The sequence below is a fragment of the Thermomyces dupontii genome (assembly GCF_041956625.1).
Source record: "Thermomyces dupontii strain NRRL 2155 unplaced genomic scaffold VTN31scaffold_1, whole genome shotgun sequence".
NCBI lineage: Eukaryota > Fungi > Ascomycota > Eurotiomycetes > Eurotiales > Trichocomaceae > Thermomyces > Thermomyces dupontii.
In genome coordinates this window covers 133,019-146,977 of record NW_027192307.1, presented here as the reverse complement: position 1 = coordinate 146,977, position 13,959 = coordinate 133,019, and the positions used below count along the sequence as shown (strand labels likewise).

Sequence of the window (13,959 nt, the reverse complement as noted above, 5' to 3'; positions counted from 1 at the left end):
GGCCCCTCCGCCGCTGCGAGACAGGAACTGACGGAAGAAATTCTCCAGTGTCCAGCAGAACGCGATCTTACGCTCCGGCTTCATCGCAGCGATCCTGGCCCCGGGATCGCTCCTGTGAGCTGAGTGATCAGTCGCCAGCCCGTTCCGATTTCGCAGTCCATGTTTCCGTGCCGGTGATTCCCATCCCGCGACTCGTCCCGATCTGACTCAACTGTATATTCGGCTCCTACGGTTTCTGCAGCCCTCGGAGAATCAGCACCAGGCCACCGATCCCCCATTTGTGGCGGAGGTCGCCGACGAAACCGATTGGCGTCATTGCGTGAAGCCCCGCCACCCGCTCGATCCCCGCGGCGCTGACGTTGAAACCACAACGTGAGCGGGCTGGTCGCCCTGCTGAGATCGAGATGAGCGCTGCGCTGGATGACAAGCAGCAAAATGGGGTTGAGCTGGCCCCCGCCCGGGGGAGCCTGGACACCTACGAGTTTCCGACGCATCGCCTGAAACAGGTCATGGATGATCCGAGCAAGACGCCGCTGGTGCTGGTCGCCGCGGGGAGTTTCAGTCCTCCGACGTATCTCCATCTTCGTATGCAGTATGTGCACGCATGTTTATCGGCTACGGAATGATGGTTCTGACAGTACCCGCAGGGAGATGGCGGCCGACTACGTCAAGTTTAGCACAAACTACGAACTGGTCGGCGGCTATCTGTCGCCGGTGTCGGATGCGTACCGGAAAGCGGGCTTGGCCAGTGCAGAACACCGGTAGGCATCAGCGCAGCTTGGTTCAAGGCCAACGTTGATAGATGAGTGTAACAGGATTGCCATGTGCCAACTCGCAGTCGATATGACGTCGGACTGGCTGATGGTGGACCCGTGGGAGGCTCTGCACAAGGAGTACCAGCCCACCGCCGTGGTGTTGGATCACTTCGACCACGAGATCAACGTCGTGCGACAGGGCATCGATGTGGGCGACGGGACGCGCAAGCCGGTGCGCGTCGCTCTCCTGGCGGGTGCGGATCTGATCCATACCATGTCGACGCCGGGGGTTTGGGATCCGAAGGATCTTGACCATATATTAGGACGATACGGCGTACGTTTCCCGGGAGAACTCGAGTGTATCTTAGCTGATGAATCTCCAGGCGTTCATCGTTGAGCGAAGTGGCACGGATATCGACGAGGCGCTGGCGGCGCTGCAGCCCTGGCGGGATAACATTCACGTGATCCAGCAGTTGATCCAGAACGACGTCAGCAGCACCAAGATCCGGCTGTTCCTGCGGCGGGAGATGAGTGTGCGGTATCTGATCCCGATCCCGGTCATCCGGTACATTGAAAAGCACCGGCTGTACGAAGAGGACAGCTCGGGCGGGCCGTCCTCGGCCGACAAGAGCAAGAACTCATGATTTCGGCCATGATTGTTTAGACAGGATTGGTTTTGTGCATGTACTGTTTGTTTCGCGACGGAGTTGCGGTTTGTCTGATTCTTTTCTTGCAAGCATAGACATGTGAATACCCTTGATGCAACGCTGCGATGGTCTGGTCCATTCCCGATGCCGTCGCATGATGAGTTGGCTACCTCGGAGATTAAACGAAATTCGTATCGAATGATGGTTTATATTCAGAATGGCAAGCATGGATGAATGTCCATAGTGCTCCGGTAATCAGAAATGCAGCATAAAGTGTCAACCAATGCAACTAGTACTCTGCCTCAAGTCCTCAAAAGCCTGGTGGGTTTTTGACTCATGCCCAAATAGCCGATTCAACCTTTCTTCGTTGGGAACCAAAATATAGGGTACGTATGTAGCTTCCAAGGCTCAATCTCAGCACTCCGGTGAGCAGCCTGTTGCTTTTCTGCGGACTGTCGGGTTCAGATAGTTATTACCTGCTAAAATAATGGGGAGCAGGCAGGGTCTCAAACAACATGCAGGTTGCCTAGAGAGGGAGATTTATCGTTGCTTGCTATTTAGCCTACGCCCAAAATCCATGGCACGGCAAGTCTTCCAGAACCTCCAATCATCCGCTCAAGCAGCGGCACGCGAATCACCAACATCAGCAGTCCATTAACCAACCTAAGGTATGAATGTATCTCACCTCCTCCCTTGCTTCAGCTGTCTCTGCGCTTCTCCGAGTTCCGCAAAAGTCCATGCTGAGCCATTCCATTTCCCTATCACTGCGGGAAAGGAGACCTACCTACCTGAAGTCTGCATTCAATGAGTAAACACCTCTTCCGAGCAGCCAATTCTTGTTTCACTCTGAATCTTTGCACTCTCGAGTTCAATCTGATCCCGTGATCTGGAAATCATCCGTTCGTACGGATAGAATACGATCTGGGAGTCCTCTAACTCCAGCAGTCCGGCTGTAAAATAGACGCATTAATTTCTCCATCCGGAGTATTATTGTGGTTGAATCGGATCAACTCTGTCAGAGACCCATATGATGTGAACGATAACTTGTCGGCCGGGGTCAGGTTATCAGAATGTTGAGTTCCTGGTGTGAAAGCACGGGACTTTGAGCCGCATCGAACAGGTCGGGTCGTCGGGATGATGGATCGTTGTTTGAATGCCAGTGCCAAGGTCAGGCCACAGCTCACCACCGCCACGCCTGTGCTGCAGCCCAGGACGTTCAGACTTCAGTGCAGGCCTGCAATGAGGCTCTGAAGTCTGAACTTCATAGTTACCGAAAATTACCCAAGTTACAAACAGAGATTTGAGTTTATTGTCTTTGATTATTCCTTTTTAGGTTAGTCCAACAGAGACTGGACTTTTTATACTTTCGTTAAACTGGGTACACTGGCCAATCAGATTGAAAGTTTCTTAATGACAAATCACAGCGAACCAAGATCCACCTGTCAAGGAACCATCAATGGCCAAGTCCATATCATTCATTGCCTTGATTCCGCTGTCTGATAACCTAGATTGATTGTATGTATGTACAGTATTCTGATCCATCACAATATGTACGTATGACTCTTGAAAGGCAATCATTCAACCCCGTAGTTATTGGTCTAGGAATTTGGCGATGCAGGGCTTTCTGTCAGTTGTCACAAGATCCATCGACAAGTCCGAGATAACCCTGCATTCTACAGTGGATCAACAAAAAAAAAAACAACCTCATCACTCATCACAAACTCGACGACATTAGACGACTTAAGGTTATGCTTGCTTTGATTTCCCCACGGCCTAAATCATCTACAGTCCAATGATACAGATCTATCACTCCAGTTGGTCAGCGCTTTTCCCGTCCAAGAAGTCACTCGACAGGCACCCACCATGGGCCAAGAAAGCCCGCAGGACAAGCGAACCATCCATGCAGCGATCGAATACGAACTCTGGCCCCGTTCTCGAAACGCGGGCAGCACTGCCCGCTTCGACATCGCCAAAGGAGGATCATCAGAATTGGTTGAAGAAGGGGGCTTTGAACTTTCTTGCTTGAGGCTCGGAAGATCGCAATCCCTGGCAAGTGGGAGCGACGGAGCTTCGACTGTGGAAATAAATACGGGACAACCGTCAACAGACGGAGCTTTTCGTTTCTTTCGTTTCTGTCGCGTCGTCGCGAGGCCATCTTGTCTCTACTTTGGGTATTTGATTGATTTGCTAGCTACTGGACTCCCCGTATCGTGGAGCGCAATCAAACGGTCCGAGCAACCATGAAGCTCCTCACCACCTCCGCCGTCGCGGCCCTTTACCTGCTGCGACTCGCCTCCGCCGAGGAGTACCTGCTGGCGGCCGCTCCCATCACCGCACTGGTGCCCAATGAGCGCAACCTGTTTGTGCGTCAGGACGGCATCTGCCCCGAAGCGACCCTGACCCCGTGCGATGACGGCCTTGGCTGCTGCCCACGTGGCGCCGCTTGCTCCTACTCTGGCACCAGGCCCGTCTGCGACATCGCCTGCGGCGCCGGACCCAAGTGCCCCGGCGGCGGGTGCTGCCAGGTGGGCTACAAATGCGGCATCACCAATGATCTCTGCACCCCGCTCCCGACCCCGACGGGCGGAAGCAGCGGCGGCTCTTCTTCCGACGATGATGACGATGATTTCGATCTCGACCTCGATGACGACGACGACGATCCCACCATTCCGCCGACCGTTTCTGCGGACCCCACCGGCAGCAGTGACGATGATGATGACGACTTCCCGAATCTGCTGTCGCCCACGGCGAGCTCGGGGCTCAATGACCTGGGTACTTTATCCTCAGCGGGCCACGGCCCGACCGGCGATGCCGGCCTGATTCCCGATGACCACTTGCCCGGTATTTCTAGTGATGACGATGATAGTTCTGGGAACTTGGACGTGGGGGGCTTGTCAGGCTTTGGTGGTTCCGACGATGACGACGACGACGACGACGACGGCGACGGCGACAGTGATTCTGCCTCTCTTTTGGGGCCCAGCTCCCTGTTGGCGCTGCTCGCCACCTCGTTGATGGGCGTGCTTCTGCTGTGAAAGTGTCGATGATAGATTGCATGTTATGTCTTGCATGTTATGTTCTGATACCATATTGTTGGATTTAACATGACCATCATACTCTAATACCCTTGTTTTCCCAGTTTCATAGACCTGGCGTGGAGGTTTGTATTTTCCGCTCTGATCAATTCAGTAGCTCACTCCCATCGATGAAGCCGACACACGTGTCTTCCGCATCAATCACGCTGATCACCGGCGCGACGGATGGGTCTTTGGTCGCGGTCCCCACGATTTCCCGCGCCTCGCTGAGTGGAGTCGATGTGGTGACGCGCAGCCAGGTCGCTGCGTGGACCGATATCGGCGACGGGAATTCCGTCACCGCGGTGTTGACCTGCCTGGACTTTGCAAGCCACCGGACGCGCGAGGGAGGGATGACTTCTGTCGCCGATAGCTTGACCCACATCTTGGCCGCGGGGTGCTGCAGGCTGGTCAGAAGGATGTCGAGCACGATCCCGCCGGTTGGCGCGGTTGGCACAGCGTCAATTGGCACCATCAGCTCTGCCAGCTCCAGTTCTTTCTTGCCCCCTGCACGACTCGTCGTAGGTGACGGATTGTACTCGGGGTCGTCCAGCGGGGGCAGGCTGACCGACGTCGGCGGCGTGATAAGCAGTGACGACGACGCCGTTGACATGGGTGTCGACATCGCAGAGGTCACAGCCGCGCCGATCGCGCCTCCCGGGTGGTGCGCCTTGAAGACCTCTGCCGGGCCGCGTCCGGGTTCGGTGTGCAGACACCGCGCCACCGAGAGTGCGAGCGCGTCGCCGACGACCAGCGCCACGGTCGTGGAGCTCGTTGGCGCGGCGACTCCGAACGCGGTCTCCTCATCGACATGCACCGGCGCGGGAAGCAAAATGCCCTTTTCCGGCCGGTACGGGTCCGTTAGCAGCGGGCATGTTGATGGATCCGTATGCGACGTGATGGCGATGAGCGCCGCTCCGCGCGGAATATGAGGCAGTAAACGCAGCAGCTCCGGCGTGCGACCCGAGTAGGAGATCAGCAGGAACGTATCGATCTAGGAGGTAAGACAGTATTGATCAGCCGTGGCCCATGGATTCCGGATTGTGTCCCATAATAAAAAGTACTAGGTAGGGAGCGTCCAGTGGCACTGAGATAATCGTACCGGCCTCACTATGCCCACATCCCCATGTAGTGCCTCTGTCGGATGCAGAAAGACGCTGTAAATTCCCAGACTGTTCATCGTTGCCTCCACCTTGCGTCCAATCTTCCCGCTTTTGCCCATGCCGCTGACCACCAGCTTCCCGCCGGCCCGGATAGTCTGGGCGATTTGGGCGACCGCATGCCTGAGACTTTCCTGCGCCTGCGAGTTGCTGTGGTAGAGCTGGTTCAGATAGTCCAGCGCATCGCGCTCGGTGGCGATCACATGCAGCGCCGTCGCCGCCGCATCAGCGTATGTGCTTTGGTGGTCGGGAGTTCTCATGTGGCGGAGCTCGCGATCCAGTAGGTATGTATAGTCCTACTTTTCTGCCGGTCACTCGGGTCGGTGTCAATTGTCCTCAGAGACCGTTATGTTCGTCGTTCAACAGCGATCTGATCAGTTCAGTGTCGGATACCGATAGAAATATAGGAGTAGAAATCTTACACCGAGTCATTACTAATTCATGAGTTCAATTGATCACCACCAACAAGACTTAGTGGAGGAAAAGAGATAAAGGTCGGATTTATTTTCTCAGTTCCACACTGCAATCACATCATCGGGGTAGTAATGTACACCACTCGATTCCGAAAAGATGCCAACAATGATAAGTACTGATACAGAACCCACGTAAACTACGTCGACTTCACAGGCTTGACACCCTTGTGAATGGCTGCAATCCCGCAGGTCAGATTCTCGTAGCCACGACCCGGGATGATGAACCCCGCCTTCTCAATCATGGCGCGGAATTCTTCCTGGCTGGGGAACCGGTCAATGCTCTCCACGAGATACTGGTAACTGTCACGGTCGCCTGCCACCAGCTGTCCAATGAGCGGAATCGCCCCGAAGCTCCATCGCTTGTAGACTTCGTTGAACAACGTGTTGTTGACCTTGCTGAACTCCAAGCACGCAAACACCCCGCCCGGCTTGAGCACGCGGAACGCCTCCCTCAGCGCCGCCTCCTTGTCCGTAAAATTGCGGATGCCAAAGGCGACGGTGTACAGGTCCACCGAGTTGTCCGGGATCATCGGCATATCCTCGGCATTGGCCACCATAAACTTCAATCGATCGGTGTTGTAGTACGGCGTTTCGAAGCTTCGTTTCTTGCCTTCGGCCAACATGTCCGGGTTGATGTCGGCCACCGTCACGCGCGTGTTGTAGTCCACGTTGATGTTGGTCGCATGATCCAACATGCGGAAGGCAATGTCTCCAGTGCCGCCGGCAATGTCCAAGATGTTCCATCCCTTCTGCAACGCCTCGCCGTCGCGCGAACCTCGCGGTGACCCTGGGTTCAGCGTCCTCACAAAATGGTCTTTCCACAATCGGTGGATGCCAAGCGACATCAGGTCGTTCATGGTATCGTACTTGCTCGCGACAGAGCTAAATACCGCTCCGACTAAGATACAGACGTCAATCCATGCTCCCTCATATATTCTCTTGAAGTCACTGCACTCACCTCGAGCCTGTTTCTCCTCCACCGGCACAGTCTCGTACCCAAAATGGGTCAGACGAGAGCTCTCACCCGCTCTTCCCGCATCCTGCTGGGCGCGAACCGAGCAGGAGAAGCATCGATATGCACCCGTAGGTATCGCATTGCGGCGCCTGGGTAGCGACCGCCAAAGCAGTCGCGACGGCATGACGATTGAATGAGTTGACCCAGGAATGGCTGGAGCTGCCAGCTTTTTCGGGCAGCAATTCACGTGCTTCGACTTTACCATGCACTGTCCGCCGCCAAACAATGCCGTGCTTTATCCAGAAATCTGCATAAACATTTCCTCTCTACACCGTAGTATTTGCAGGACGGAATTTACAAAGCTCTCTCTTCTTTGACAACGCGTCTCGGCTTCATCTGCGTCGATCGATAGTATCTCCCTTCCGTACTCTCGGGAAGCTTCTCCACGGGAACTCCACATTCACCGCCCCTGGCACTCCAAGCTGCTATCTGGAACCATTGATACCGTTAATCTGGTCAATGCCATTGCTTTGAATGTCGCAACGAGCCCAGCGACCAAAGAAACTACAGCGCGTGTCCAAAGCCTGTGTGTTTCCCCCCCGCATCGCCTCCGAGGACGTGTGAACTGATGGGACTATCAGGTGACCGCTGCAACCGCCGTAGCATCAAGTGTAGCAAGAGTGACGACCCATCGGGCCGCTGTCAGAATTGTGTGGATTTCGATGTCCCCTGCACATTCAATCGTCCCATCAAGCGCCGAGGGGTGAAGAGCAATCGTACCCTCCGGCCGGATGGCCAGGGTGTCCAGGCTCCCATAGCATCATCCTACTCCACCGAGGCCAGGTCCCAGCCTGACTTGGGGCGGCGAGAATCTTTGTCGAGCGACCCTTGGACTCCCGCGGGGAGTCTGTGGTCCGGCCTGGACCCCTCCGCGCGCAGCGAATATGCCCTGTCCCGGTCTTGGACCGCCTTCGCTATCGCCTGTGACAGGACCATCCGCAATTTGATGGAGGTCTATTTCGAAATAGTCTACCCGATGTAGGCAGGCCGGATGACGCTGTTTTTCTTTGGTAGAAGTCAGTCCTCCTAACCTTTTCATCTTAGCTTCCCCCTGTTTCACCGCCCATCCTTGTTGGCGAAGCTGGAGCGACACGAGCACCTCCATGACCGCGGGCTGTTTGCTTCTGTCATGGCGGCCTGCGCGCTGGCTTCTGGCAGAGCACGGGACGGGGCGCTGTACTCCAAACGCTGGATACCATCGGAGCTGTCGGATCCCCCATCCGAAGTGTTCTACACAGCTGCAAAAGACAGCATCCCCAAAGACCTTAGCGCTGCAAAGGGGACGAGTTTCATGCGTGCCTGTGCGATCCTGGCAATTGCCAGCATTCAAAATGGGCAGATCAAGGCCATGCAGCAGTACTCCGGTATTTACCACACCCTAATATCTGTAGAGGGGCTTCACGACGAGAAACTGTGGCCAAAGGGCATGTCCCCGATCGAGATCGAGGAGCGTCGGCGTCTCGTAAGTGGTTTCCCTGAGCGGGTATCCGTGCCATGACACTCAATAGGTTATGTGTAGTTTTGGTCCATCTACACTCTAGACATCTACTCGTCCATCGTCTGGGGCGGCATCATTCGACATCGTGAAGCGCAGTCGATGGTGCGATACCCCACTGAGCTCGACGATGAATACATCTCTGACTCGGGCTACACTACGGTCCCGGACATGTCCGGGGCGCCTTGTCCCGGTGGCGGACAGGAGTCGGTGAGCTGGCTGCGGGGCTGGAATTTTACGACCGATTTGTATCGCATCATGGAGCATGCTGTAGATGAGTTGCGACGTCGCGCGTTCCAGCGGACATCTGTCCCATTCCATTCCATGTTCCGTCGCACCTCCATGAACGAACCAGCCGTGATGCAGCAGGTCATGGCCATGTACTCGTCGCTGCCATCTCGATTTCGAGAGACTCCGCCGGTTACCGGCGATCGAGCCAAAGACCTGTTCGGTTTTCAGTCTGCGAACATCCAGGCCACGCTCCAGTTACTGCGCATGATCCTCCTCTCCACGGAGGATCTTGGCGTGGATCGCAAATGCGATGTCGCGGGCGAGCTCCTCGACGTATTTTCGAAGGTCCCCGTCGAATACCTAAAGGCGATCAGCTCTCCCTTGGTGAGTGTGGAGACGATGCTTGGGACGGTCGAGGCTAATGATCCTTGACTAGCTTCATCATCTTGCGGGAATTGGGTACATTCTTGGTTCCGTCATCGAAGGCAGTCTGTCGGAGAATTCGTATCTTCGTGTCAGAACGCTTCTGTATGCTGCGCGTCGCTCAGACCTTCAGTGTTACCGCAATGCTGACCGCAACGCCAGATTGGCAATGGCAGATCTTCTCCATCCATTGGAGACTGGATTGAGTCGAGCGACTGGCACTAGTGAGCGCCTGCGGACGCAAGTCGACCGGATTGATGAGTACATGCGAGAGCAGCGCCACACGATACAAGCCCATCAACCACCAGGGGCGACGGCGCAGAATCAGCAGCTGGCGGCCGCTGCACCTCCCACGAACATGGCCTACGATTCAACCGGCGCCTTCGGTGAAGCGCTGCCGCACTTCCAATTGCCTCCTGAGCTGCTTGAAGATTGGCCTTGGCCGTTTGACTCGGGCCCCCTGGAAGGTATTCAGTTTCAACTTTGAGTGACGGTAAACCGGTCCATCTTGGAAAGACTCGAGGCATAGTACTACATACTGTATCATGAAAGATCTGAGTTCTCAATGTTGACATTTTAGGCATTTAGCCGAACGGGGCAGCAGGGCGGACCCGACAGCGCGGGCTCGGCACGTGCAGCCATTTTGCCATTTACCCATTTAACAACCTTGTCCCGGCGGGCCGGCGGACGGCTCAACGCCCGCGCGCACGTGGATTGGACGATCCCGAGGGGGGAACACATCCACTAGTGGAATGTCTACAACAAAATCAAAAGTCATGGGTCATGTCCTCGGGTTTACCCGACTGTCTTGGTGGAACATGGCGTGGATCGGCGAGGTCGGCGGTCTGCATAGTATATCAAGGCCAACTCCTGTTCCCCCGCAGTCCCCTCATTGCAGGTGATTAGAGCATTCCAGCAGCGTCGTCAGTGTCGAAGTTGTAGAGAGAGATCTAGCACGATGGCAGTTAGCGGAGTCAACGCCGGCGGGCAGGGGGAGCCCCTCGACCTCACGGTTCTGGGCTTGAACAGCGGCACGTCGATGGTGAGATGAGCAATTCAATGCCCCAGAAAAAAAAAATTCCCTTGCTGACAGGATCAGGATGCCATCGACTGCGCATTGTGCCATTTCTATCAAGAAACCCCGGAGTCGCCGATGCGGTTCCAACTGCTCAAGGTATTGCGAACAGCACATGGATCATTGCAAGATACTGATGGATTCTGCAGTATGGTGAAATCCCTATGGAGCCAACCATCAAGAAGCGTGTCATGAACATTATCTTGCACAACAAGACGTCGCCGTCGGAGTTGTCGGAGGTCAACGTGATCTTGGGCGAGACGTTTGCGGCCGCCGTGCACCAGTTCTGCAAGGACTACGATGTGGACATCAAGAGCATTGACGCCATTGGATCGCACGGGCAAACCATCTGGCTGCTCTCGATGCCGGAGCCGGGTGAAGTACGGTCGGCACTGACCATGGCCGAGGGGGCATTCCTGGCCTCGCGGACGGGAATTACGTCGGTAACTGATTTCCGGGTCAGTGACCAGGCAGCGGGCCGGCAAGGGGCACCCCTGATCGCCTTCTTCGACGCGCTGGTGCTGCACCACCCGACAAAGCTGCGCGCATGCCAGAACATTGGCGGCATTGCCAACGTGTGCTTCATCCCACCGGACAACAAGGGCGGAGTGGACGAGTGCTACGACTTCGACACCGGCCCAGGCAACGTGTTCATCGACGCCGCGGTGCGGTACTACACGAACGGCGAGCGCGAGTACGACAAGGGTGGCGAGATGGGGGCGCGTGGCAAGGTTGACCAGGAGCTGGTGGATGAATTCCTGCAGCACCCGTACTTCAAGCTTGACCCGCCCAAGACGACCGGACGGGAAGTCTTCCGTGACACGCTGGCCTTTGAGCTGATCAAGAAGGGCGAAGCCAAGGGCCTGACGCCGGACGACGTAGTGGCAACAATCACCCGGATCACGGCGCAGGCCATCGTGGACCACTACAGGCGGTACGCGCCCAAGGATATGGAGATTGAGGAGATCTTCATGTGCGGCGGTGGCGCCTACAACCCCAACATCACCAAGTACATCCAGGAGAACTACCCCAAGGCCAAGATCATGATGCTCGACGAGGCCGGCATTCCCGCCAACGCAAAGGAGGCCATCACCTTTGCCTGGCAGGGCATGGAAGCCATCGTCGGCCGCTCCATCCCCGTGCCGACCCGCGTCGAGACCCGCCAGGAGTATATCCTGGGTAAGGTCTCGCCGGGTAAGAACTACCGCGAGGTCATGCGCAAGGGTATGGCGTTTGGTCAGGGTCGCAACCATCTGTCGCCGGTTAGGGAGTTGATCAACATTGTGGACGGGAAGGAGTTTAACAACAAGTGGTAATTCCCTTTTTTTTTTTTTTCTACTCATGATGTCTTGATGTTTTCTGTACCGAGTACAGCATATACCACCGTCGTCAGTTTGATGAACAATTCGATTGCTTTGGATGGTCTCAGTACTCTTAAGATAGTATCGCTATGAACTCCCTAAATGGATGCGGACAGACATCGTTCAATCTCTCAAACCTAAAGTCCTGACTCGCCTGTGGAGGTCATATGATGGACTGACTTTTGACATCGAATGCATGTATTGATACTGCCTAGCCAAGGTACCTATCCGTACATGCTTGCCCCTCGAGTGTCGAGTGTCGAATTGAGCAGTACCTCTCTGGTCGTACACGCCCTCTCTTCGTGCCTTTGTGGAAATCTTACATCAGTGTCGGACTTGGTTTTTTTTTTTTTTTTTTTTTTTCAAGAGCCTGTATACTATGCAGGATACCTCACCGTCGCTGTTATGTTGTTTAGAATGCACTTCATAGCTACTCTACCTCGTTGATACGCAAGTTCATCCCATTTTCTCAAACGTTTATAGATGCCACGTTTGCGAAGGCATCCAGCTCTGTTAATTCCTCCATGTCGTCGGCACATCTCCGCGTCCGTTGTGGCAGACTGCAATGTTTTCCTCTGCAGAAGAATCCGCGAAAGCAGCTTTGCTTCATGATTATTGTCCCTGATATGCCTGTGTTTCCTTTATGCTCCCGTTGCCGTAACAATCGTGCGAAGATTTATTCGGCTACCTGACGAGTAGGTACTGTCACGGTCTTGTGTTTTCGCGGCTTCTGATGTCGCAGGCCCATGCCAGGTTGCGATCCCTGGAGGTGCACTACTATTTTTGCGTCCTGCCTGTGGCATTCTACTATTGCTTGCCTTTTGCTTCACCAGACTGAGTCGAGTCAATCCCAAATTCCCAGCAAGAAGCAGCCATAAGTTAAGCGAGGAAGGCAGTTTTTGTCCCCACACATTCATCTCTCTTCCTTCTCTCCCTTTCTCGGTGCTTGCTCTCTGGTGGTAAAATCTACACGTCCAGCTGCTCCTGTAGTTCTACAGATTTGCCAGTCGCCAGATCAATCCAAACTGCAAGGTTAGGACCCGCGTAGTGTCTACGTCCCAACTTGAGTGCGGCCCTGAACTCTCCCACGAAGAGTTCAAGATCGCTTGACCTTCGACTGTATCTTGGAGACATGATGTATCCTCGTATCTCTCCGATCTGTCCAATGGCTTTGCAAGGGCCACACGCCTCACGTACTGATCAGAAGTTCCATGGACTTACCTCTGAGGATTCTGGGCGTCAGTGCTTGTGCCATCTGTTGTGCCATCATTCTACAACGAGAGCAACATCGGCGTCATTGTCGGTCTGGTTTGAGGCACATGTCCGATGCTTCGATGTGCTCCAAGAGATGGAGTCCACAGAAGGAGCGAAGCCGTGATAATTGGACATACAAGGAACAAAATCTTTGATGTCGAGAACGCTTGCTTGAGACGGCTCTTTCAAGTCCAGAATCGCCGTCGTAAACGTTCGGCCTTGAACTTTGTAATCGGTCACCGCGAAGGCCGGAGTCAGTGGGACCTGAGTGCGGTGCACTGAGTAGTTGCCGATCTTTACAGTCGACCTCAGTTGGAACACCGGTGAAAGCCGTAAATTTGGAGAGCCATATTTCTTTAAGGGCGAACTATGAGACTTAAAAAGGATGCAAGCCGGAGGTTTCGAGCACATGACGTACCCGTTTCCAATGTCGAATGATTTAGCTGGGTTGAGAACGTCAGTTCATAGGAGTCTTATGGATTGTGCCGCCAGTATTCACTTACCCTCTGGTTGCGAAACACTGCGGTTTCCACGGCGCCGTTTACATGGCCAATTGCGGAACAGATATTCGCAAGTAACATAACCGGCATTCCGGCGGTGTAAAAAAAATAAGCCGGCTGAAGGACACTTCGAGTAATTATCGGGAGTTTCCAGTAGTTCTTCCAGTTGTAAACCTCTCGCCGATGTATCCCTTGACTTGGTGCGAGAGTGGTGCGCGGGAAAGATCATGATCTTTTGATTTTTGTTTCGCGCAAAGTTCTCCAGCCGTTAACGGTTGACATGGTGGGCGGAGATTGTTGCTCCTCACAACGATAGTTGAATCCTCCAGCGCCGCCTGCGAGAGGTCGGAAATAACTTTACTGTTGAGGATTTCAACATCGCGATCGGTCAAAGCACCAGAGCGAGCTCGACGCAAGAGATCTCGAAAGTCCGGACCGTTATCTTGGCGCATTTGTTCGTCGAGAATGACGACGTCCGTAAACCTTCGCCAAAGCGCCC

General features: G+C 54.6%; 6 protein-coding genes across 6 annotated transcripts; 4 read left to right on the top strand and 2 right to left on the bottom strand.

Moving 5' to 3' along the window:
• Positions 1–404: 404 nt before the first annotated feature.
• VTN31DRAFT_61 (uncharacterized protein) lies at positions 405–1,399 on the top strand (the record flags this gene model as incomplete). The annotated part of the gene is made up of 4 exons (XM_069406672.1): positions 405–592; positions 648–761; positions 816–1,089; positions 1,139–1,399. The coding sequence occupies 4 exons, from the start codon at positions 405–407 to the stop codon at positions 1,397–1,399; spliced, it is 837 nt and encodes a 278-aa protein (XP_069262917.1).
• Positions 1,400–3,642: 2,243 nt separating this feature from the next.
• VTN31DRAFT_60 (uncharacterized protein) lies at positions 3,643–4,434 on the top strand (the record flags this gene model as incomplete). Its single annotated transcript, XM_069406561.1, has 1 exon — positions 3,643–4,434. One exon carries the CDS (start codon positions 3,643–3,645, stop codon positions 4,432–4,434), a length of 792 nt encoding a protein of 263 aa, XP_069262916.1.
• A 145-nt stretch (positions 4,435–4,579) lies between these two features.
• Positions 4,580–5,893, bottom strand: VTN31DRAFT_59 (uncharacterized protein; the record flags this gene model as incomplete). The annotated part of the gene is made up of 2 exons (XM_069406449.1): positions 4,580–5,467; positions 5,576–5,893. 2 exons carry the CDS (start codon positions 5,891–5,893, stop codon positions 4,580–4,582), a joined length of 1,206 nt encoding a protein of 401 aa, XP_069262915.1.
• Positions 5,894–6,243: 350 nt separating this feature from the next.
• VTN31DRAFT_58 (uncharacterized protein) lies at positions 6,244–7,245 on the bottom strand (the record flags this gene model as incomplete). Its single annotated transcript, XM_069406338.1, has 2 exons — positions 6,244–7,004; positions 7,065–7,245. 2 exons carry the CDS (start codon positions 7,243–7,245, stop codon positions 6,244–6,246), a joined length of 942 nt encoding a protein of 313 aa, XP_069262914.1.
• Positions 7,246–7,595: 350 nt separating this feature from the next.
• VTN31DRAFT_57 (uncharacterized protein) lies at positions 7,596–9,757 on the top strand (the record flags this gene model as incomplete). The annotated part of the gene is made up of 6 exons (XM_069406227.1): positions 7,596–7,647; positions 7,703–8,099; positions 8,166–8,583; positions 8,641–9,231; positions 9,284–9,375; positions 9,433–9,757. The coding sequence occupies 6 exons, from the start codon at positions 7,596–7,598 to the stop codon at positions 9,755–9,757; spliced, it is 1,875 nt and encodes a 624-aa protein (XP_069262913.1).
• A 471-nt stretch (positions 9,758–10,228) lies between these two features.
• VTN31DRAFT_56 (uncharacterized protein) lies at positions 10,229–11,661 on the top strand (the record flags this gene model as incomplete). The annotated part of the gene is made up of 3 exons (XM_069406116.1): positions 10,229–10,312; positions 10,370–10,444; positions 10,495–11,661. The coding sequence occupies 3 exons, from the start codon at positions 10,229–10,231 to the stop codon at positions 11,659–11,661; spliced, it is 1,326 nt and encodes a 441-aa protein (XP_069262912.1).
• Between the last annotated feature and the right edge of the window lie 2,298 nt (positions 11,662–13,959).